Source organism: Sapajus apella, unplaced genomic scaffold (assembly GCF_009761245.1).
Source record: "Sapajus apella isolate SASKATOON/1434 unplaced genomic scaffold, GSC_monkey_1.0 scaffold28, whole genome shotgun sequence".
Lineage (NCBI taxonomy): Eukaryota > Metazoa > Chordata > Mammalia > Primates > Cebidae > Sapajus > Sapajus apella.
Window position 1 is genome coordinate 4,741,463 of NW_022436968.1, and position 26,637 is coordinate 4,768,099.

Below are 26,637 nucleotides of genomic sequence, written 5' to 3' on the forward strand. Positions count from 1 at the left end.
ACCAACGGGGCACATGACACAAGAGTTAACAACCAGTGAAAGCCCAACCCCCCTTTAAAGAAAACTGAGGCACAGCAAAAATGTGACTTGATAAGTCACGCATAAATACAGTCGCCGAGCCATAGACTGAAACCCACATGCCTGGAACACTACCCAGGGTTCTTCCACTGCATGACAGTGCAGTGCCTCTTGGTGCTCAAATAAAAGCCTCTTTAAAGTGGGATTGTAGCGAGTAGGCAAAGCATGCTCTTCAATGGCAAAATAAAGGTTGCTGACTCCAAGAATTTGTTTTCCTCAGTAAATATTAGCAATAACTTAAATTCTTGGAGATATGCATGGAATCAGGTAAGAAACTATCTGTACCCCCTAAAAAGGCTGTGACAATTTTACAGCAACTTTATGTCTTGTGTATGCCACAATCTCACCACGATCTTAGGATTTGGAAGGCGCCTTTTATGATTCACATCTTACAAGTGAAAAAGCTGAAGGTCAAAAAGCTCTAATGACTTGCTTACAGGTCTCATCACCTGAAGATGAGACTAGTGGTAAAATTAAGGTTTTTTTGCCCCCCTCCCCCAAATTCTTTGATCTGTAGCACATGGCTTTGAACTTTCAAAGTGTACTTCTCTGGATAAGAAAAATGCAGCTATAGATATGGGGATATAAAATGATTTGATGGTAGTCAAATAAATAGTGGATAAGCCAAGACTCAAACTCCTGTTTCCTAAATTATCTGTAACCTCTAATGGTGAAAAGTTTGTGTTTTTATTGTTGTTGTTTGTTAAACAATAAAAATCTCACCTAGCAGAGAAGGGTGCTGCAGGAAAACAAACCCTGGACTAGGGCTACAGGGACCTGGGGTCTCTGGCTGTGTCACTTGTTGGCTGTGTGAGAACTTTGACAAGTCACTCAACAGCTGGGCCTGGATTAGCTTTGGGAAATGGGGCAGGTGACCTCAATATTCTACTCTTTCAATAGGATGAGCTTTTTTGATTCTTCTGTGTGTGTATCATAGCCCTCGTGAAAATGTGGCAGAATTGGCATTCTGGTGCCCTGTCTGCAATCAAACAAACAAAATGGACATGTTGTGAGATATTTCTGAGAGAATTAAGTGAATTTTGGAAGTCATTTTTATTAAGTTAAAGGTAGCAAACTATGAAGGATGAGAATTAGTCTAATTTCTTTAACTCAGAAGTCTTTATGAGTTAATTACCTTGTACCTTAGTTCAAGAATAGTGTATCGTAGGCTACTAAAATTTTAAAATTTGATAGCTCTTTACTTCAAATTCCAACATTCTCTCAGTTTTAGCAGGTCTTTTCCTCCCCAAATATGTGGTTGGGCACATATTGTTTTCTAGGATTTGTCGTGTATATATTCACTCTCTTTGATGGCAGAAGCTAGAAGCAGATGTAGTTTACTTTCATGGAAATAAAGTCGTCAAAGTTCATCATTTCTGTGAGATCAGGAAGAACACGTTTAGGTTGAACTACAGCTATTAAAGTGTTCTGATCATAAGTCAAAGCCGATCTTAACAGGAGAAAAACAAGTATATTTTAGAGACTTAAACATACTTCAAGTCCTTTTCTTAAAAAAAATTATTTTTATTTTTAGGGATGGGGTCTTGCTGTCACCCAGACTGGAGTGCAGTGGTACCATCATAGCTCATTGCAGCCTTGAACTCCTGGCCTCGCATCATCCTCCTGCCCCAGTCTCCTGAATCGCTGGGATTACAGGCAAGATCTGAAACCACCGATGAAGAGAGGCATAAGGCAAGGCTAGTAGTAGGAAGAGCAGAGCTTCCATCCCTCTCTGGGCACACCATCGTCCAGGAACCTCCATGTGTTCAGCTGTCTGGAAGCTCCTTCAAGTCATTTTTTAAAAAAAATCATTGGTGAATTGTTACTGTTGCCTTCTAAAAATTCACTTCATGCTTTGATTTTTATTACGTATTTTTGAAGCCATAATAACTTCAGATAAGCAGTGGTAAGATAAACCAAGTGTTTTAAACCAAAGAAACACAGGTTATTATAAACAGCCACATATCAATGAGGGTGCCCTGGTATCATGGGTCAAGAGTCATTAGAATACTGCAGTTTACTGACAGTATGCTAATTTTACTGAAATTTATGGAAAATAAAAATAAAAATAAAAAACAAATGTTTTCTTTTACACTGATTTGCTCTGTTGTAAAGTTTAAATGTTGCCCAGTCAGTTGTTCTACGGGATTCTTCTCTGACCTTTTTAAGTACAGACAGTGCAAACGTGGCGTGCCTAGTAAGCTTGGATGTGTCAAAAAAACCCTCTCCAACCTTCTGTGAATAAAGGAGGAATGTGGTGTTTATTGAGGAATAGAAAATCCTTACATTTGAGTAAAAGATGCCATATAGTGAGTCCACTACTCATTTTCATATTCTTCCTATTTACTTTTGTCAGTATGCTGTGTTTTACTTTAGTAAATTAAACTATTGCATCCATTATTCTTCCCAATTACCCTGCTTGGTAGCACTCTTAATGTTCCTGAAGTTACCTGTAGCCTCTTTAATAATCCACTTGCACAGCCTGTTCTCACCCTGCTTGACTCCTCCCTAGTTTGACATTCCCAGTACCCTCTATCGTGTGGCTTCCTGCCTGGTTTCTAGGATGTTTCTGTCTCTCGGTGTCCTCCCATTTCTCTGACTGCTCTTTCTTGGTATCCTTGGTGGTTTTTGTTGTTGTTCCACCTGCCCCACATAGTTAATATTTCCCAGAGTCCTATCTTTACCCATCTTCTCTTTCATTTTCCTGCTCTCATTCACTCCCATGGCTTCAGCTGCCAGTTATGAGACTCCAATGTCTATCAAATCTAAGATCCCAGTCTTGACCTGAATTCTCAGCTTTCCTGACCTTCAGACTTTTGTCTCCAAGTAAATCCTAGATAGCTCCACTAAAATAAACTGAAGGCCTCTCAAACTCCCCAAGTCCCACATAGAACTCGTTTCCCTCACTGTGCAAGGCAGTCTCCCAGGTGGCCCCCAATGGCACCAGTTTCCTGGTATGCATTCATGTCCTGGAGTGGAAGCAGAGAATGAGTCTGGTTAGTGGGCAGTTTATAATGCTTTATTATATTCTTTGCATTTGTCCAGAATAATGCTGTCTGTTTTAGATTACAACTGTTTCAAGCTCAAAAATCATATCTTAATTTGTTCTTATGGTCACCTTGTCCTTAGATGTGCCTAAAAAATGTTAATGCGGATACTTTTTTGTTGTGTTTAGGACAATCTTGAGTTTTTAAAAACGTTTTTTCCATCTTAAAAAAAAGACCTTTCGCGGCCGGGCACAATGGCTCACAACAGTAATCCCAGCACTTTGGGAGGCCAAGGTGGGAGGACTGCTTGAGTCCCGGAGTTCAAGACCAGTCTGAGCAACATAGTGAGACTCCATCTCTAAAAAACATTCAAAAAATTAGCCATGTGTGGTGGTATGAGCATCTGCAGTTCCAGCTGTTGAGGCTGGGGTTGCAATGAGCCACGGTTGTACCATTGCAACTTTAACCCCGGGTGACAGTGAGACCCTGTCTAAAAAAAAAAAGACCCTCAATTTAAGAAACAGGTATAATATAATATTTATATTTAATTTTGAATTTCTCTCAAGACATCAGTATCTATGCTGCTGTGCTACTGCTTCCTCAATCTTTGCATGACTGTGTCCTTAGGGTCCTCACATTGGCCCACATCAAGGAGCTGGAGGAAACCTATATTTTTTAAATGCACTATCTGATTTTCCCTTCTCATTACCGACAGAAACCAGAGCAGAAATACTACTTGCCACCTGCAAACTGATTTCTTCTCTAGGTATCAATGAGTTCCTAAATCTCCTGGTGCAGTTTTTCCTTTCATAAAAAGAGGATAATAGTGCCAAATGTGTTGGTTTGTGAAAAGGATTAATCAGGTCACAACTAATGATAAAGATAGTCTTGCAAGCTTTAAATAAAGGTGTTATTTCTAGAATTTTCCATTTAGTGCAAGAAAGGAGAATAGTCTAGAGCTCACAGCTGTAAAATTGACTTGTCTCCTTTGCAATTAATAAATAATTTGTGAGTGACATTTGGAGATGCAAATTAACTTAAACCATGGTATGAAAGAAACCTAGCTAATTGTTTGTTTCCTTTATTTAATCCCTTCTTCCTCCTTGTCCTCTAAATAACACATACAAAACACACCTCAATCCTTAATCATGAGGTTCTTTAAGGTTTCTTTGAGCCAGGCACAGTGGCTCATGCCTGTAATCCCAGCACTTTGGGAGGCTGAGGCAGGTGGATCAGCTGAGGTCAGGAGTTTGAGACCAGCCTGGCCAACATGGTGAAACCTTGTCTCTACTAAAAATACAAAAATTAGCCAGGTGTGGTGCCTATAATCCCAGCTACCCAAGATATATCAGTATATGTATAATTAACTTTGCTCTAGGTGGAGCTCTTTAGGAAAATGATTTTGAATTCTCAAAATTACTCCACTCCAGCTTTGATCTTATACATTCTCTTTGGTCTATTGTTTCTTACTGCCTGTAGGACAGCTCTGCTCACATATAACAATGACCCCAGAACTCAACTATCTGACACAAAGTATTATTGAACACCAAACTCCCTTTCTTTCCCGAATTCTTTTTTTTTTTTGAGACTTCTCACTCTGTCGCCAGGCTGGAGTGCAGTGGTGCAGTGGTGCAATTTTGGCTCACTGCAAGCTCCAACTCCCTGGTTCAAGCTATTCTCCCGCCTCAGCCTACGAGTAGTTAGGATTACAGGCATGCGCCACCATGCCCAGGTAATTTTTGTATTTTTAGTAGAGACAGGGTTTCACCATGTTGGCCAGGATGGTCTTGAACTCTTGACCTCATGATCTGCCCACGTTGGCCTCCCAAAGTGCTGGGATTACAGGCATGAGCCACTGCGCCCAGACTCTTTGCTAAATTCTTTTTTGGAAAGTGATGCTACAATTCTTTTTTTTTTTTTTTTTTTCTATGGTCACAACCACTAATTCTTTTTCTCCAATTGGTTAATATGATCTTTTCTCATGAGCTGGACAATTAATTTGTTATCAAGCTCTGTCACTTCATCATCAACAATTTCTCTCTTCCTTTATTAGACGTGAGTGTCCCTCAAGGGCAGTTCCTAACACTATGCCTGGGCACTTTTAAGCAGGTGGCTTAACAAATGCTTGCTTAATGAATGAATGATTGAATAACTTCATATCCTTCACTCTTGTTCTCCTTGGTCCTTATTGCCACTGCTCAAGTTTGACCACCTGAAGGGTGAAAAACTGCAGCAGCTTCCTGGTCACTGGCTCCACATAACACAGCCAGAATTAAGCCCTTTGGGGGTATCTTGGAACAATAAATAAACAGTAAAAAAAATTAGCTGAGTATGGTAGTGCACATCTGTAGTCCCAGCTATTTCAGGAGGCTGAGGTGAGAGGGCTGCTTAGGCCCAGGAGGCAGAGGTTACAGTGAACCAAGATTGCACCACTGCACTCGAGTTTGGGCAAGAGAACAAGACCCTGTATCAAAAAACAAAAACAAACAACTTCTAATTGCTTCCCAAATTGAATGAGAACTTTGTATGAGTTTCAAAGGATTTCATTTAGTAGGCACTCTTTTCTAGATGTTTTATCTCTAATTAAACTTTTATTTGAATTTTCTGCTTTAGTCCATTGCGTTTGCCAGTGGTTATCTGGATGTGTCTTTTCTGCTTCCCAACTTGGGCTTTCAGACATGCTAATCTCAAAGCCGAGCAATGCCCTTTCACTTCTCCACTTCAGTAACTGCCTTCAGAATGACTTGATGTTTATTTCCTTTGGGAAGCCTCTGCTGCAGTCTAGACAATAACCACCAGCTGATCAGTACTCACATGTGGCCTAGTTCTTTCTACATGTGTGTATTCAAGCCTTATCTATATTTATAAAAGTGTTTACTGTGTAAAATGCTTACACATAGTGCAGACCACTCAGTTCAGAGGATATTTGACAGGTTAGGGTGCTCATGGACAAGTGAGGGGCCCAAAGTTTTAAATCTTATGCTTTGATAGGCAGAACTAGATCCTGTCCTTTAAATAAGGAATCATAGAAAAAGTGACTTTACTTATAAGCCAGCTGTCACATACCTGCATAAAGTCTTGAGGAATGGAATCCTCTCTTCTCACTTTTAAATATTAAAATATATTAAAATTGTTCTTCTCTTTGAATAAATTACATAACCTCTAATTAATTTCCCCTTTAATGTTAATTTTTTAAGTGGAAATGGCTTTTATTATCCTAAGAATTGGAATATATCTGTGGCTGTGGCTTTATCTGTCATGTCCATATCTCACTATACAAATATTTCTGTTGCCTTCTCAACAATAAAAATCAGAAAGATGTAGTCCAATTTGAGAGCTAGCCAATTGCAAAAGAAAATCACACAGTCAATGTATGAGTATTTTCTGATGCTGTAAACATTGGTTGAATTCAGAAAGAAAATGAATGACGTAGTCCATTTTAACTGCTGATGAAAAACATGCTTACATTATGTTGTCAGGGATCTGGGGATGGAAAGTACATATAGTTGGGGGAAACATAACTAAAATGATGAGACTCTGGAGAGCCTACAGTGTAAGAACATGCTATCAAAAAAATCACTTTTTGTCTTCTGAAAAGGATAATAGCAGGGTATGGTGCATGCTAGACCACAGATGTTTAGTTTAACAGTTCACAGTTGAAGATGGTAGGTAGTCTCAGAAAATTATAAAATGTCTCTGCTGAGACAGTTACCAGTAAGATTCCACCTACGTGTGCACCACTTATCTTCCTACATACTGCAGCCTAAGTGACTGCCAATATAGGGTGTCTGTGACAGTTACAAGAGAATGGCCGTGCTAGCTTAGGATTATGTGTGGGTGTTGAACATGGCACTTTAAACATAAATTTATGAGGTGCAAACTTTTAATGCAAAGATGACTCATATGGTTTCAGAATGTGTACATATGAAGCACATTCTAATTTATACCATCACTGGTGCTCACCCACAGCAAAACCAGGCTAGGCTGATTGCCAAATTGTTTGGACTCACAGGAAATTCACAAGAAATGTGTCACTCTTAATAAATGAGAAAAATTGTTGGGTTCATGATTTTAACATGTGTAGCACTACCACCTTGAGCCAATGTGATGTGCTTAATCTACATTTTGCAACATTATGCTTGGATGGCAACATTCAACTATTACTACTTCTCAGAGATTGTTAAGAAGTGAGCCGATTCTTTTAATCAGAATGGAAAACTTAAATAGGACTGTATAATAAAGCAAAAATTTCAATAGAAATTTCTGAAACTTAAAACTGTTTAGGTAGTTTTCTAATTTACATAAGTGTAGAATAATGCTCTGTGTAGAGGAAATATTTTTAAACATTTTACTGACAGATATATAGACATTTAATAATAACTGACTAAAGTGCACTAAATGTTAAGTCAACAAAAATTAGGAGAGACAATTTCCCACTGAAGTGTTTTAACCTGATTGTGGTAATCAGTATATGATGTACTTGTATAAAAAACCATCGCACTGTATACTTTAAGCTTTTTGTCAAATATTTTTATAAGAATAAAATGGAGAAATAATGGTAACTAAGCATTTCATATGGATGTTGAAATAAAAACTAAGATTACTATTTTATGTGATTCTGATGTTGCTTGAGGGTTTTATCCCCAATGCAAAACAAAAAACAAAAAAAAACCTCATTAAAAATTCCTTTGAGATGAAGTGGTAGAGGCTAGACCTTTAACATTATTGGAGCAATACTTTGAAAGTAAATCACTTAGCAGTCAGAATAACAATTTGGAAATTGTGACCAAATAGTCAAACACAGCTGGGAGACCTAGAATTCCACAGGACATCATTTTAACACTTAAGAAATTGTGTGACCTAACAGATGGGAAGACTATAAAAGAATAAGGCTTAATTAACCAAGTTTGTAAACAGGATCAGTTCACAGTTCCCTTAACAGTGATTAAGATTTGCTAAACTTGGAAAGTAAAGATTTGTAAGTCGAGCTTAACCTTCAGCACAATACATTTTTGCATTCTAACTTTAATAAGCTGATTATGAACTTAAAAAAATTTTCTGATTAGGCTTTTCTGCACAAAAAATAAACACCTTTGAGGTGATAAAAAAAAAAGTCCTAAGTCAGTAGAAACAGATGCCAAAGATGTTTTAAAGGTTTAACTGTTGCATGCTCATAAGGTAAGAAAAAGCATTTTGCTTTCAATCACTTCTACGTGAAATAAAAATCTTACAGGATCACTATGGACATAGTTAACAGTAAGGTTTCTGATATTAAATTGTATTTACAATAAAAATAAATGTCAGGACATTGGATCTTTTTTTTTTTTTAATTAACTTGGTAGGCCTACTTACCAACTTCATTTATGAGGACACCCACAGATATAAGCTTACATTCCCTGAAACACCACCCATACACAGCTGGACCATACGGTGGCTTTTAGTAAAAGAGCAACTACTATATTTGGTCATTCAAGCTGTTGCAAACATACAATGTTTGTTCAATTCTAACTTCAGCTACTTACTAATTGAATTCATTTCCTAAAAGAGGCAGATCTTCTGGCTTCATGAGGTTGGTTAATACCTTGGTTTTCTTTTGAAGACTCAACGTGGTATATTAAGTGAAGTCACAAGCAAAATGGGCATTGTGTCAATAATAACCATTTGAGTAGCCAAGTGAGTAGACCGTATGTTAGGAAATTCCCTGCATACTTATTTAGCCTTTAAGTCTTAAATAGTGTCAACTATAGTTGTAAAGGTACACTAGGTGCTAGTAGCCTCATAATTACCAAATCCTAAAGCTTTTACCCAAGTGGTTTCACTAATTAAGGGCAGATGAAAAGCACCTTTCCCTGCTGCCTTTTGACAGATTCAATGGATTGTCAAAAGAATTATTACCCAGGCACAGATCTGCCATTCAGTTTCACAATAAAATTGCAGTTAAAAAAAAAATAATAAGCCTCAAAGTGAAATGTACTACCACTATGGCTTATCAAATTTCATGCTGCAAGTTGATTTCAGTCCTGGCCAATTCTCTTTTGATATCTCAATGTGCTCTCTTACATGTAAAGTGCCTGTTGCCATAATGGCTATGTCAGAATGCACTTAAATGTCAGCTCCTCATCCCAATATGTAAGGCATTGAAATTTTTATTTTTATGTGAGTGGTATTAGTTCCCATTCAACTAGATTTTGGGCAAGGATCATATATTTTGTCTGTGGCCTTTACCTCTTCCCTGGCACCTAGCACAGTGCTTGGCACACTGATGATCTTCATTAATCTATAGAACTCAATTAATACCTGTTGATAGGCTCATCCTGGTTCTTTACTACAGGTTAGCTCAATTTCATATAATTAGTCCATAATACTGAAGCCAAATCACATTAATATTTTACAAATATGTAATGTATTATAGATGTTAAATCCTAACATTTCTCCTTTTAATACAGCTCGAAATGGTGGAGTTTTAAAAATGTCTCATAAGTGAGAATATAAAGTGACCTCTATCTCCCAGACCAGAGTCTACTGAGAACCTGTTCACCAAATGACTTTTTAGAAATGACGGTGGCTGACAATATTTAGTCCCAACTTAAGACGTAAGTTCTTGTCCCCTAATGATGAAACCTAGCTTAAATAACCAGATAGGGGAGGCTTAATATTACTCACTGTGGAAAACTGCTATGTAGAAAATGCTATAAACGTAAATGTGTGAGGCACAGAAAAGCTTTATTGCCACAAGAAGCAAGTGCACTCGTCCCACCTCACCAACAGCTTGAAGAGTCACAAAAACGTGGACATCGCACAATAAAGTTAAGAGACTCAGGGATAAATGGTCCCTTGGACTATATTGGCTGTAATACTGAGGTAACCAATTGACCTTGTTCAGTGAAAATACCTCTAACAAAATGAAAAAAAAAATCAACTAGTTATAACATCCAATTCATATATACAATTCAAATAAAAAATATATTATTTGCTTTAATGTATAGCAAGTTTAATACATTAGTGTTTACAAAATAAAAATTGTATTCTACTGAAATTTTTCTTGTGCTTCCACATTATCACTAAACTTGAAAGACCGGAAACAGATGATACTTAAGGAAACTTATGAATTTAAAGATGCAATTTGTGGGTCCACAATGGATGGATAAATATTGGAAGTTGGAAGATTACTGCATCTTTTAAAATTGTGGCTTATTAAAATCTACAAACTTGACTGTAAGACACAATTAAAAAAAAACAAACAAAATGTTTCAAAATAGATTAGAATACAGGAAACGTTTCATGAAACTACTGAGATACTAACCAGTGCTATGGCTAATATTAAAAACTGACCAGTCTATTTAAGTTGTACTCATACTATTTCTACACACAGTGAACAATACAACCACAATAATCAACCTCAAGCTAGCAACAAAGTTGCAAGGTCCCTAAGAAGCTTCTTCAGTGAGCAAAACACTATGGTACAATTAAAACATTTAGGAAGGGAAAAAAGCCTTTTAACAGTATAAAAGTTGTTTACTGGTGTTTCTTACTATAAAGTTCTTCTACAAATTAAAATGAAGAAGCAATTTATATATGTGACAGTGATCTGAGACTACAGTGCAGACACTTCATTTAACATTTGGCTGACGAATTTTAGTGTAACAGATTATGACTTAATATTTTTTACAGTTATGATCTAGAGCAGAACTAAAAACAAAAAAACACATACTCTAAGTCAATACACTCTTCTCAGCAATATCTGGGTTTGATGAATCTATAGGAAGTAGGTAAAGCTGTCAGATACTTTCTCTTAAACCAACAGAAAAGAAATATATTGTCAGGTGTATTTGGTTTTTTTACCATTATGAATTCCAATGTGAAATTCTCTTAAGTATGCAAGTACATTATTAACATGTAAGCACACTCCCCTATATATGCACACAGTCTATGAATTAAATTGGGAGAATTAAAAACGTACTGTCAATTTAAAATGAATTTTAAGAAAAAACTGCATTCACAAATTTCAAAAATGTAGAAAAATGAAATCGTAAAATAAATAATGAATATAGGTGTCAACTAAACTTTTATAGAAGTATGCCTACAAATGTGGATGCAGTGACTGTCCACACTTTTGACGGCTGGGTGGGCAGACATTCCCTAGTGAAAGCATCTAGTCTGAACTCTCTACACAGAGAAAACTTTCTGTATATAAAACAGTACTTAATCTATTATAGCTTTTGTTAACAGTCACCATCTTTATAACATGTAGGGTTAACTTACTATGTCTTAATCTATTTAACACATTCTGAAATTTCAAGTTCTCTGTCCAAGTAATAGCTTCCTATCTTTGATACATCTTAAGTAGCTATTAATACAATCTAGGTCAACTAGTTTAAGAGATATTTTCTACTCTATTGCTCATCTTTTTAACTTTCCTCCACTCAAGTACTAATTGTGTAAACGTGCATTGATAACCAGATATTTTATGAGTGAATGCTACACATTTCCTGTCAAACAAAATCAGTTTTATCAAATATTAAATCCACAATCTTTTCCTTGGCTTAAATTGAGTATTTGCTTTCTATTTTTCTACAATCATTACAATCTTGCCAATAACTACATCACTTAAGCTTTCTTTTTCACGATTGCAGGCAAAGATTCTAAACGTTGACATTTATTTACGTTAAACACACAAAGCAGACAACAAAATTTCAAGTAAAATAAACTGTATCCACATCTATTGGACCAAACAGGTCTCAACATCCAGAGTTTACTTCTATAAATTACACAAATACATTGTACATTCTTAAATAATGAATGCTTACAATATTGATTTGCAAGCCTTTCCATATAAAATGATTTAACACAGGAATGTGAATGAATCAATATTACTGTTATAGATTGTAACACTCTTTTCTCTTTTGTGGCTGTTGTTTTATCTTCCTGGCTTCCGCAGACTACCGTACCAGTCCTTTTGCTTTGGCTATGAAATCTGTTTGAGCTGAATGAGGCAACACTGGTTATTAAGGCTTATTTCTATGATGGAGTATTATCCTTAAATCTGATGCCATTTCCAGAGAACAGTGAGAGAATCACAGCTATCTTGAATCTTCAGGCTCTGTTTTGATGACTTTCTTTTCTAAGGTAAAAGCTGAGTGAGGGTAGTCTTTTAAAATCCCAAGGCTCTCTACATAAAATGGAAACAAAGTGAGTTGATATTTTAAATCAATGGACTACAAAAATGAAACAAAGCTATAAAACAAACCTTCACACTCCATACCAAACAGTATCAACTATTCATGATTCTGCAATTCCATATAAAATTTTTGTTCATAGAGCTGTTAAGAACTTGGATTCTGGATTTAAATTTCAACTCTGCCAATTACTAGCTGTAAACATGTTTGGGCAACTTATACACCTCCCTAAGCCTTAGTGTCCTCATCTATAAAATGGGAATAGTATCTACATAAAGTGGCATGAAAGTTAAATAATGAAATACACATAAAACATTTAACATATAGAACATATTAATTTTTATTTAATGCTTGATCCAACATGATAAATATATAAAAGAAAACTGATTATTCATATATAACTGTTATTGGTTAAAATATTTATCACCAATGAAGTAATCAGACTGAAAAATATCTTCATAACCTTGGATTTATTTTTTAAAGTTCTCCTGACAATGACATATTAAGGTGGCAGACTAGGGATAAAATAATGAACTCTATTTTCATAAGAAGTCATTCCATGGAGTTCTATGTGTATAGTTATTTCAACCATACACAAACACTACAGAATAATAATCAAATGTAACCTTTATACAAAGTACAAACACTGGGAGATATGTACACACACATATACATGGCAAATGTCCATACACATATACTTACACCTTCAGAGGATTCTAGAAAGTAATCGATACTAATAGCTTATCTGAAATTAAATAGCTCAATTTATCAATCCTCTCTATCTAAACAGAAGGGGATTTTAAATTCTGCATAAGAGTAATAAAAATAGTAGCTACTATTTACTGAATTCCTGCTGGCTGAAATAGACAGTGTACGACACAGGTTTACTATCTTGTTTAATCCTCCTAACCATCCTACAAGGTAGAAATTATTTCTCTTTTACAGATGAAGCAACTGAAGGACAGGGTACTTAAGTAAGTCAGTCAGGGTCACTCAGTCAAGCATTGGTGCTGAGATCTAGACCCAGGCTTGCCCTATATGAAACTTGTATTATTTCTATTCATTTAAAAATTTAAAAAAAGGCTTTTTCAGGCATTTCTTCACTCGGTTCTACATAAAACCCTAGCTCAATTATATCTCTATGTAAAATGTAAATGTGCCCCATGATGAGACACATGATCAATGTGACTGGAGTATTCCTGTTGTATAGAGTCTTCAAAGAAATACAAATTAGTCAAAAGTGGGATTTTGTTCGTTTTTTTAAAAAACTTTAAATAATAGGTCACTTTTTGTGTTGTGGAAAACAGGCCAGGATGTCATCTTTTTAGGATAGTTTCAATTTCTCAACCTCCCTTTGACAATATTAAGCTGGCTACAATCAAGTATGCAATCGCATGCTAAAGTCACAGCACCAGAACATTTAGGACTTGCCTTTTTAGCATCTGCTACTAACAGCATGATCTGAAACTGAAAGACATAAAGGCTCTTGATAACATTTTTTTCTAGTAAATATATAATTCATTTTATCTAGATAACAGATGTAAAGTCAGGTTTAATCCTAATGCTTGTAAAAGTACATTTCTCACTGACTTACAATGCAAATTTGGAGCTATTTATTTGGCTTCAGTTACCTCATCTATAAAATCAGTGACCTTCATCAATGACTCCTAAAGTTACTTTAACTCAAAGACTGAATGATACCAGATTCTTTCAAATGGTGCTGGTCTCTAATGCTTTAAGTAGGTCTAACTTACTTCACTTGGGTAAAAATATGTGAATATCTAACTATGATAAGGAACTGCTCATCCTTTTATGGAATTCGGTTTACTTCTGAAATATGAGTATCACCTCCAAAATGCATCTGCATGAAAAGTTTAGATTTTGATACACAAGGTTTTCTCTGTGTCAAAGCAAACATGTAGTCCATCAATTTCATATTAGTAACACAACTTAAACCAGCTATTTATTATAAAACTTTCGTATAAACGTCACCATTCATATAATGGCTAGTGAAAGTAATCTCAACTTTCATGAGTTTTCTCTTCATTGTTCAGAATACTAAGTTTGCAAAAAGACTAGCAAGAGCAGCCAGTGTTATGGCAATTATTACTTCCAAGGGGAGAAAAACTGACAAGTGAGCATCGCTTATCCAAAATGCCTGGGACCATTTCAAATTTTCCAAATAGGGATACTCAATCTGTAGGAACACTGTCAGTAATAACATTTTTTTGGTGGGGGAGGGACATTGGGAACAGGAGAACAGAATTTGAAGATGCTTTTATTCAAGTGTTACCCCTCTCATCATATAGCTCATTCTCACCTGATGAGTGGGACTTTGCCTCACTGGGGTAAAGTCTGCTTAGCTCCCCGTCCACCACAAAATGATGGGGTTGTCTGTTCTGTAAATTAGACATGCGGAGATTCAAAGGTCTTTCTCCTAATGAAAAACAAAAAAACAAAAAAAGAAATATGCATAATATCAAAAATACATCACGGATTTTCTTAAAAATAAGTTTTCAAAAATTGCCTAAACACTCCTTAGGAAAAAAGTGAGGAAAGTCAGTGGACACTGAAGAATTTAAGTAACAGTTGGAAAAAACATTTTAAATAATAATTTAAGAGGAAAATGGCAAGTCATTTCATGCTAATCCCAAGGTTTACAATTCTGCCAGGAGAGTTTTAAGAGCTAAACAAAAGACTGAGAATTCCAGTGAGCATTCCAGTTTTGGCGTATAATACACTTCCTCCATGAGGCATTTTCTTACTAGTGCCACCATTCTGCCACGGCATGTCATTAATCACATAATAACAAGTACTAGACAGAGAAGGCTTCAAGCCAATTACAGATTATTTAAAAAAAAATCCATGAGAAAACAGATTTAGCACAAATATGGGGAAAAATTAGATACCCAATCATGTTGTCATGTACCGAAATGCATCATATTAGCAAATTGTCTCCCCACACTGAATTATCCTGGTGTCACAAATTAGAGTCATAAAATCTTTAATAATTGCCTTTGCTTCTTAACGGTTAAGAATAATTGGAGAAGTTAAACAAGACCTCAACTCAAAGGTTCCTATAATATTTTTAAAAGGAAGAACTTTCTTCTCTTCCAGTACTCTGATCTGTTGAGACACGTAATATTTTACTCCATGGCTGGAGAATACTTAAGATGGTATTCTTACTTACAAATGCAATTTTTTCTTTGACAATAATAACCACTCTCTAGAAAAGTATAACAATAACATATAAAAAGTAGGCACTACAAAATTATTTTTTTTCTTCACACATTTATTACTATTTGAAACTACAGGATATACTTATAACCTGTACATCTCCCTCCACTAGAGTGTAAGCTCCAAGTAAACAGGGACTTGTTCCCTGTCCCATCGTCAGTGCCTGGCACATAGAAAATACTAAAAAAAAAAAAAAAATGCCTGTTGAATGAGTGAAATAACAATGACTTGGGGTTTTCTTTATGTGAGGATGTGAAAAGAATGAAGTACTTGTTAGAATGGTAAAAATACTCACAAATCCCATGGCTTTCTAAACCTGAGCTGTACTCTGTCATAACACTTTGGAAGCAGTTACCATATTCTCTTAAAAACCCAATGTTGAAAATTTCACAAACTTGTTCTCAAAGTCAAAAAAATATGAAGTTTGGGTCATTTAAAAAGGATAAACATCTCTCCTGGAATCTGCTTCTTTGGAGAAAACAGTCTGTGCTGTGGTCATTCTCACATTCCCACCAACTCCTTACAAAAGAATACATGTCCATCTCATGTGCCAACTAATGTTTAGAAATCATAAAGTTTCAAAAATTTACAAATTAAAATTTGCAAAATAAATTTCCTATTTAGAACATGGAGAATTTAATTTTGATAAGAGGACCTATAAAATAATCTCTACAAAATACCATAATTTAAAAATCAGCTGTTTTCTTCTGTTTCTCTTTGAAGTGCATGTAGTGGCCCTAAAGGTGCAGAATATTCTAAAATATGTACCTTGTCCATCTGAGTTATCAGAAGTCAAGCCGTTAGGGCTGTGCTCTTCTGAGCTCTGCCTGTAAAGCCCTGTAGACAACCTCCTCTCGACATGCTGCAGTCTTTCGTAGCCAGCTTGGTTGCAAAGGAACTCCATCTGCTTTGCCATCACCTTCTCAGGCTGCTAGTAAGTAAAGCAAAAATAAAACCAGTAACTGAAACATTCTAGATTTTTTAATGGTTTCAAGATACCAATTTCAGACTCCAGCAAATATATTTAGTATTCATTAAAATTAGTTCACACTTCATGTGGTATACAAATTCCATAAACATGCATAGATGTCTGTATCATGTTAAAATATAAAATGCTGGATGTTGTACAAAAGATAAAAGCTTTCTTCTCAATTCTTCCAAGAGGATTCCATGTCAGCTCAAAAGCAACATAACCTTAGCTTTGTTTTCCAAGGTACTAAGTCCTTTAAGGGATTTTTTAAAAAAGAAACCTAAAAGCAACAGCAACATCTGCTATAAACTACTTCTAACACTTAGGGCGAAATCTTGGCATTTTTATTTTAGGATCTGGCAATACATAGACTCTGATATGATGACAATATGTTTGGGGGAGAGAAGGTGTAAAACAGCTGTCTAGAAGAACAAGGCAAACACACCTCCCACTAAAATTAAACAATGTAAATTATGCAAAAAAACCAGTGCCAATAAGCATCTTCACCTTCATCAGGAAATGAAACTGCAGAATTTCCCAACCAATCACAAAAAGGCATATTCTAAATATGCAATTAATCAACTGACATATAAATTTATCTTTGCCTGTGTTTTATAAGTTCCTTTTCAATGCACTGCTCTAGATTACTTACATGTGATATTCAGAGCAGTGTATTTGTGGTATTTTGCCAAGGAGGTAATAGTCAAAATGCACAGATATGAATCACTACCATGCTATATAAAAGAGTAGGACAAGAAAGCTGCTATATAAATTTTTTTACAAAAAGCTCTGATTCACAACATAAAAATCAATAGATAAAATATACTAATTCACAGAACATGATAAACACTTATACTATTTTCCTGAATGCACATAAACCAAATCAAGAGTAACCACTGCATTTTATTTGAACTTGTTACTAATTAGTTGATAAAATTTAAATAAGCATACCTGAGGTAAAAAAAAAATGTATTTTTCATCCTAACATGAAAAAACAAAACTTAGCAGTACTAAATTTGACCAAAAGCAAGTTATTACAAAGAAGCTGTTCAACAGGAATAAAAGCTTACAGTGCTTTCTAAAAGATGATGTTTGTAGAAAGAATTTTAAAATTAATTTCAGTATACAGACACAAATAATTTAATGGCAAAAGCACCTGAAGCCACATATTCATTTAACAGTTTTTCAATAAATATGAATTTAAAAGAGTTAACAATAATTACAATGTTGACTATTAATATTTTATTGAGAACTAGTACTATTTTATCTCAGAGTTGTATTACACATAGCCATGGTCAACATAGCTGGTTTTCCCAATCATCAAACTGTTTAAGTTTTCTTGAGTAGAGAATCTGTCTCACTTCCTGCAAAACTACAAGAATAAGCAAGTAGCACCATATCAGATTCATTTCACAAACTGAATCAAACCAAGATGTTATTGCTCTCATGTTGATACAGCTGTGGCTCAGCTGACGTTTTAAAAAACAACCAGAAATAAAAAGTCAGTCTTCAGACACTTAAAGCAGACGCTAGTTGAAGTAGTTATTTATTTTTTAACCTACAGATACTACTATTATGAAATAGTAACTGGTAGTTTATGTTACCTGTGAATTAAGAGCTGCGAGTTCTTCACTCTTAGGTCTAGCCTGCTGGAAGAGCGTTTGCACAGAATCTTGGAAATCTGGAAACCCATCCTGTGGGTCAAATAAGAAGTCCTTTATATTTGGAGTTTGTAAATAATAAAATAACAATATTATCAAAAACTTGGAAAATAAAGCAAAGAAAACTCTTAATATAATGATGATTAAGGTTTTAACGTACGATATTTCGTTTCAGTCTTTTATGAAACATACCTTATTTTCTACAACTGTAACCTCAGTAGAAACATAAATAAGATGAAAAATATCATCCCCACTGTTTTACCTTAGAAAGCAGACTTTATGATCATTGTTTATAATGGTTGTATAACATTTCACCTAGGCCAGGAAAGGTGGCTCACACCTGTAATCCCAGCACTTTGGGAGGCCAAGGTAGGCAGATCTCCTTAGGTCAGGAGTTCGAGACTAGCCTGTCCAACATGGTGAAACCCTGTCTTTACTAAAATAAAAAACACAAAAATTAGCTGGGAGTGATAGAACATGAAAGAAATGCCAGCTATTCAAGAGGCTGAGCAGCTACTCGGGAGGACAAGGCACAAGAATCGCTTTAACTTGGGAGGTGGAGGTTGCAGTGAGCCAAGACTGCACCACTGCACTCCAGCCTGGGTGACAAAGTGAGACTGTCTCAGACAACAACAGCAACAGAAAAACATAGAACAAAAAGCATTTAACCTAGTGAGGGGTTTGACTAGCCATATCCTCTCATTAGACATTTTTTATTCTTTTCCTAATTTTTGGTTTTATGAAAAACACTGCAAAAATATTTTCATGGCGACAGCATTTTTGACAGCTTAGATTATCCACTACAAAAGATTCCCAGAAGCAGAATTACCACAGAAATGATATTTTTATGACTTATATATTTTTGCTAAACCCACAGAGGGCCTTTACTAGTTTATCATACCACAAGCAATATACGACAGCTTCCTTGCCACCACTAAGTATTCTAGTTTCTTAATTTCTGCCAATTTACCTATACTTTTGACATGCAAACATTTTTAAATTTTTATATGCTATAGTTGTACATACTTTTATTTTGTGATTTCATCTGCTGCTATAAAATTTAGAGAAATTCTGCCTCAGGAAATTCTGCTTCAGAAATTTGGTAAGTATTCAGATCTACCCTCTAATTTTTCTATGCTATAGTTGTACATACTTTTATTTCGTGATTTCATCTACTACTATAAATTTTAGAGAAATTCTGCTTCTGGAAATTCTGCCTCAGAAATTTGGTATGTATTCAGATCCACCCTCTAATTTTTCTACAACTTTGTTTTGTTTTTTAAATTTAACCCTCTAACCCATCTGAAATTAATTTTGTTACATAAAATGTAGTTAATAATCCAAAGTAAATTTTCTTTAAAGTGTTAACCAATAATCCCACCCTGAATAGCTCAAAGATTCCTTCATGTAGGCTTGTGATTTCTCCTTTATCATGTCCTACATATCCTATGACAGGAAACGGGGCTTTGGAAATCGAAAGGCCTGTATTCGTTTTCCAATTCCACCACTTACTAGTTATGTGACTCCGGATAAGTAACTTAACCTTCCTGAACTTCAGTTTCCTCACAGGAAAAATGAGGATAGGAGAACGTTATCTATTAGGATTGTTGTGAGGACCAAATGAGATAAAGTGAAATAATGCCTTCAGTTATAATAGCTACTAAATAGGTTTATCAATACATACTAAATTCCTATAGTAAATAGGGCCTCTCTGGAGACACTGGACAATACTTCAACTTAAATTACTTCCATTTTATACACCATATTCCACATACTACTTTTTTAAAGGTTTTTTGTTTTTTGCCTGTTTATTGCTCATGAACTTTATAACTAAAAAATATCATGACAGCATGGTTTTAGTAACTTTGGTGAAACCTCCTAAAGGACTCCTCATAGAAATCAGCATTAACAATTAAACTCCAAAACATTATTTCTCCCCTTCTTTGATAAGTTACATATTTGCAGCAGAGGGCAAATCCTTAAAAATCAAAGTTCTTACAATATACAGCAGGAAAAGATGTAATAATAACAAAATATTTTACCTTATTTGGGGTATAAGATAGTGCTTCAAAAATTTTTCCCCATCAGGGTCTTTTCAATAAATTATTTCTCCACTGCAGATTTCACATTTTCTAATATTTATCTATCAAAATTCATTCCCTATGTAGTAACTAATTTGCTATTTTTAAAATTCAAAGACATGAAATAACATAGAGCCAAGAGCTAATAAACTTAACATCTTAAGATGGTCCTATGTACCTTTATCATGGGCCAGTATGTAATCAGCACTTTTGAAGTGTTGAAAACAGCCACTCTTCTAGGTCTCTATGTTGGCTTACAGATATGTATGGAACATAATCATAAAGTAAGCTAGAATGAACTTCATACAAGTGTATATAGTCCAAGCTAAATCCAAAGTCCACTTTTTCTTAGCCATTCCAGTTTTCTTATAAGAATTTATTTAGACTGAAAAATCCAACTTTCTCTTCAGCAAACTCCCACCCCACTGGAACTACTTAAGTTCTCAAGTTCAGTGAGCTGAGCTAGTGGAAGAGTGAGAACTTCTAAATGAGCAGTTATCATTTTCCAGGAGTCAACAATGTACCAGTCCCTATGTTCGCTATTTTACATTCATTATGTCATCTAATCTTCCTCACAGACAAGATTGGGTTTCCTTTTTTTACAACTACAACACTAGCTTCAAAGCCTATGCTCAATCCATAAATTCATCGTTACTACCTATATGAAACTCACAAGAACACAGGCATTTCTATAAACAGAAATTATAGCTCAGTTTTTCATACGCTGAATGGACTTTAATTGTATGACTTGTACTGAGTTCAAAACCCAACTCTTCTACTTATTTGCTGTGATACTGGGTAGATTATTTCATCTTTGTCTGTTTCCTCATCTATAAAATGGGGACAACAATAGTACTTAACTTACAGAATCATTTTAAGGAAGTAGAAAATTCATGAAAAATACTTAATACAGTATCTGGCACATAGCAATTACTTGATAAATGTTTGTTATTTGTTATGGATATCTGTTAAGTTCATCTAAAAAGTCACCAGATTTAATCAGTAAAGCATGATCCAGGGGAAAAAGTGAAATTTTACGGACAATTACAGAGTATAGACATCTTAGAGAAGGAAGAACTAAACATTTAATACTAAAATCAACCAAAGAATATTGAGTACATTGTTGGGGAACTATCTCAGTGAAAAGAACACTGGAAACCTAGAAACGTGTTTATGCGTTCAACAAAAATGTCGTGTTCACCCAGCTGATTCATACACTGTACTTAACATAGGGACAACACAAGATACAACGGCTAACGAGATGGCCTGCCTCGGCGCTCCAGACAACAGTCTAGGGAGGGAAGTGGATGGAGACCCAGAGCACAGCAGAGGGCGCTGTGGCAGAGCAGGCGTCCCAGAGGCCAAAAGAAAGCAGCTGGTACAGAGGTCTGGAGGCAAAAAGAACAGGGCATACTCTGGGAAGCCGGAAAATATTCCATATACACTGAGAAAGAGGGAGCGGTGAGGGAAGGTGGAAACATAGGGCCAGATTCTGCAAGGCCTTGTAAACTATGTTAAGAATTTTAGATTTTATCTTAAATACAAAGAGAATCCATTGAAAGTCTCGGGGAAGAGACATATTGGATTTGCATTTCCGAAAGCCCATCACCTGTGAATGTGATGGAGAATGTGTGCGGAGGAGGGGAGTTCAGAGTAGTGACAGGGACACTGGTTAGAGGATTGTTGGTGAAGATAGGGCGCAGCCCTGTACAGTGGCAGGTGCTGCAGAAATAAGGCAACTGAGAGTTTGGTTGTGACATTCACTAGAATAAGGAACTCAAGACCACAAGATCTGGGAGGGGCCAGAAAACTGATGAATTCAATTGAGCTCATCTGCTGGTCAGACCTCTGTGTGTAGATAAGCCAGGTAAACAGGGGCAGTGAGTTTGGAGCTTGTAAAATCACGGCTGGAGACCCAGATTAGAGGGTTATCGGTTCATCAACAGACTCTGAGTGGAGTGTACCAATCAGAATCCCCATGAGCCCCAATGCCTCAGTACTGTTTCTGGAAGAGCTTGAAGGAGAAAGGTATGATCTAGTCATTTCACGTTAGGAACCAGCTGCATGATCTCAAGCAAAAAAGTAAATCTCATTATTCCGAGTGATCCAAATTTTTAAATTAGGATTATGCCACCTGTGTATCTGCCCACTGGAAGTTTGTGGGGATTAAATAAAGTAACACAAATAAGTGAGCCTTGGAAAAATACACATTGCCATACAAATATATGGTGGCCCCATTGTCAGGATTCCTCAACCATGAGAATGCTGAAAAAGCTGATGGGGGAGCCTCAAACTCTACATGTGAAAGTTGCTGGAAAATGGACACTATTCCATCATTAATAAAGATAAATAAAAGCCTAAAACAAGTAATAAATAACAATATCCAAAGTAATCATGATCTCTCTGCAACTGGGTACATTAGTCATTATTTCTCCCACTGTCTTGACAGTTCACTGTGGATGGAAAAACTACAAAATTGAGCAGCTATCACTGCATGTCATATAAAGTAGATTGAAGGTCCCAAAATATATGACTTAGAAATAAAAGTGAGAATATCCCAAGAAACTGTTCTCTTTCACATTATGTTTGGTGCACCACTTTTGTTACGTCTAGTAAGCTTGTTTCCCAGGCACCAGCTGCACCATGCTATGAGTGATCTATCTCCATGTCATATTTTTGGCTGATGCCATTAATCACAGTGTTCCCTTGCTGACAAGACTCTGGGTCTGAGCAGTGAGAAAATAAAAGAAATAGGACGGAGGCTGGGGCATGACCTAAATACTGTCATCCCATTGGTCTCCATCCCCATTCCTCCTCATCCTTCCTGCTGAACACTACCAAGCTGCTTTAAAGCCACTGCTTAGCTGTCTCTACATGACTTGTTACAGCAGATGTTCTCAACCCCACATGTGCATTTTCCTTTTTTCTAATCACACTTTCTGTATGAATAGCATATTGTAATGCTTCTGTTTTTCTGATCCAGAGGGGAACTGTCTATGGCAAATTAGACCAGCTTTCTTTTCAACAAGCTTAGTAGCAGCGTAGGTGGATGTTCTGACCCTCTTTCCTCCCCCTTCCTCACTTTCCTACCCCCACCCTGCTGGACCTGCTAGCAGATGTTTCCTTTAGGTCTTTCTTCTTCAAGCCCCAATTCTCTGACTTCCTGGGCTCTCTTAACAAACCTCATTTCTTTCATCCACTCATCTCTGAATGCTTTGCACCTCTGACTCCCACAGGGTCAAGAATGCTGTCATTTCTCATCTGTGCCCAGTCTCCTGCAATTTGAGCGAATGAAGAACACTCAGATGAGATATAGCACTTAGTCCAGTTAGTCAGCTGCCACCACTGGCCCTGAGACTGTAGCTTTATATCTTTCCTCCCTTCTAAGATGTTACTTGTAACCCTGGAGTTAATGACAAGTTTGTTCATGGAACTCAATGTGTTCTTAATGAAAAAGAAAAGTTACCAATTTATTCCACTTTTAACTAACATTTAAAAAAATTTAGGAGAAGACAAGACAGCCAGGGACTTTGGCTCTTGATTTTTCATCTCCTTGAATGAGCTGTCAAGCCACCTTAAATATATTCTGTCATAGGTAGGACATAGGAAATCAAACTAATTTTTCTGATTTACTGTTTATCTTCCCAACACAAGGTTTTTAGTCATTGTAATCAATCAGCATCTAATGATAACGTCTTATACTTAAATATTTTATAATTTACATCATTAAATTTTCTACTCAAAACTTGTAATTGTTTACTAAATAAAATTTCATGGATTAGAAAACTGCCACTGTCCACCCTTTTCAAAGACTACCAGTCCTGCACACATTTCGCCCTTCACACGGTACCAGTAGGAAGAAAGGTATAATCCCAGTAGTGTTTTTTCACAGGTAAGATGCTTTGTGAATGATCATTAGCACCTAGGAAGGTGCTACTGCTTTCACATTCGGGAATCAGACATAGATTGGAAGCCCTGGCTCTGCTGCTGGATAGCAATTTGGCAACACGGGCAAGATACTGAGACGATCTGGGTCTCTCCTTGGCTATAAAATGGAAATCATAAAGCCTCCACATAGGTTAGACAAGTATGTTTGCGATAATGAATTCCAAATGCCTAGTAGGGACTGACACATAATAAAAGCACCACAAAGTAGCTATTTTTACAACTGCCCCAGAACTAGAAGATTTAATTAGAAGATCTAATTAAAAAGATAAGTAAGAATAAACAAAATCTATCTTCATTTCAGCTAAAAGTGGATCACAGAGGGCTGTGTTCCAGTGGACAAGTTATTCATACAGGTCAAGCAGAAGGACTCCCAACCTCACTTACTAACTAGCATGAAGGCTTGAAGATGTGTTTCCCTAGATATTTCATTCCAAATGGTAGGTTCCCTAAGACATACCTAAGCTAGTGGGCGATCTTCCTCCATGTCTATCTCATATATTCTAGGAATTAGAGTTCAAAGTGTTTTTTAATGTTTAACATACCCTTTAAGAAGGAACACTATTTAAGGAAAGCAGATTATCTTGTGTACTTCTATGCAATGCATATACTGCTATTTTTTTAAAAAATCAAATAAGTAACTATTCTTTAAGGGGAAACAACCTACTACATAAATAAGAGCTTTCCAGATAGAAAAATCAGACAACTGAATGAGTTAGAACTTCATTCTATCCAAGCCTTCATGTTTAGATCAGGAAAATACAGTATTTAGCAACAAAAGCTCTTAACTAAGCTTGAACAAAGCACTACTTTTATTAGTATACCCTAATGCATTGATAATGACAAGCAAGAAAATGTTTCTCTTTCCTTTACATGTCAAATTATTTTGAAGTCATTTTTATCTGCTCAACATTACATTTTTGTTCACTGTAAAAATTATATTTTTAAGATGGAAAAAGCCAGCAATAACAGATTTTAGAACACTTAAAGATTTTAAAATAAGATAAAAAACTTGTCTCATTAGTTTGGGCCTTGTAATTAAAAACCAGTTACACTTTAAAATGGGCTAAGCTTAAGCTTATTTGTAAATCACTTAAAACTTTAGTTTCTTTGCTTAAGACAGGGTCATGCTCTGTTGCTGGGGCTAGAGTGCAGCGGCACAATAACGGCTCAACCTCCCTAGCTCAAGTGATCCTCCCACCTCAACCTCCTGAGTAGCTGGGACTATAGGCGCACACCACCATGCTTGGCTAATTTTTGTATTTTTTGTAAAGATGGGGTTTTGCCATGTTGCCCAAGCTGGTCTTGAACTCCTGGACTCAAGCAATCCACCTGCCTTGGCCTCCCAAAGTGTTGGGATTATAGCCATGAGCCACCATGCCCAGCCTTATATATTACTTTCTTTACACAGAAATTAATAAGCTGAGAATCATAAGAAAAATACTCAAATGAAATAAAAATTATGTTAAAATAATTCTACATTCTTTGTAGTTTTATTCATGAGGTTCTCTGTGTCAATCACATTCCCTAGACAAACTTATTGTTCTCTCAATATGCTTAGTATTTTCTTATCTGTCTTTGCCCATGTTAGTCTACCTTTATAATGCTATCTCAATACCCTCCCCACATCCCTATCTTCTGAAATTCTACCCTTCTTTTAAAAATCCAGCTCGAATTACACCTTCCCAATAGTCTCCACTAATCTCCTCCTATACCAGAAGTTGTCCCTCGCCAGAAGCCACAAAGAAGGTAGACATAAAGCACTAGTACTTGGTAAAAAGTTTTAAGGGAGTAGTAACTTTATACAGCCAATACTATCTACCTCATATCAGCTTCCATAAATAGTTCCGGTATCTTAAATTTGACTTACAGTATAGCAAAGACAAGGATTCATACCAATACTATATATTTGGCAAAGAATTACACAATCTACATGTGTAGGTATCCATACACACAAGACACACAAGTTGAGAGATACTGATGATCTACAATACACAAGTGCTTTTTAATAAACTAAAGAGGTTTTTTTTTTTTTTTTTAAACCACGCCCAACTGGCTTGTTTTATTGAAGGGGATGCAGAATAAACAATGCTAAAAGCTGGGACCTGAGGCTGGGAAGAACTCCCTCCCCTCCCCATACATGCCCACTGCCCCAAATAAAAAATAACCAACTATGGGAAAGCAGCCAAGACAGCAATTGGAGGCAGGGGAAAGAGACACAGAACTCGAGGGCAGTGGTGAAGAGACCATGTGTGTGCTGGGAAGGCCCAGAGGCAGCGGCGGCATGAACAGCACAAGTGCAAGTCTCTGTGTCTTCCCCAGGGTTATGTATAAATGTAGACAGATGAGGCCTTCTCTCTCCCCCTGCTCTCCCTTCCACTCCGTGGTGCTTGCCACAGTCCCAGCTGCTGTTTCCACATGAGGGCAAAGAGGAAAAAGAAAAACAAAAAGTGGGTGAACAATATGAATACACACGTCTCAAAAGACGACACTTATACAGTC

General features: G+C 36.2%; 1 protein-coding gene and 1 long non-coding RNA gene across 6 annotated transcripts in view; both read right to left on the reverse strand.

Annotated features, from left to right (window-relative positions):
- Positions 1-9,767: 9,767 nt before the first annotated feature.
- Positions 9,768-26,637, reverse strand: part of NAB1 (NGFI-A binding protein 1) — a 45,310-nt gene continuing 28,440 nt past the window's right edge. For 4 of the 5 annotated variants that reach the window (XM_032292624.1, XM_032292621.1, XM_032292620.1 and 1 more), the window contains 4 exons: positions 18,053-18,142; positions 16,247-16,409; positions 14,562-14,678; positions 9,768-12,234 (listed from right to left, as the gene is read on the reverse strand). In XM_032292624.1, the coding sequence (XP_032148515.1) occupies positions 12,146-12,234; positions 14,562-14,678; positions 16,247-16,409; positions 18,053-18,142 (459 nt within the window). In that variant the 3' untranslated portion in view covers positions 9,768-12,145. The remainder of the gene's footprint in view (positions 12,235-14,561; positions 14,679-16,246; positions 16,410-18,052; positions 18,143-26,637) is intronic. The other variant, XM_032292622.1, reaches the window with a different exon arrangement.
- On the reverse strand, positions 12,555-14,555 carry LOC116561017. Its single transcript, XR_004273255.1, has 2 exons — positions 13,933-14,555; positions 12,555-13,805 (listed from the first exon to the last, which is right to left on the reverse strand). It is a non-coding gene; the product is annotated as an uncharacterized LOC116561017 (long non-coding RNA).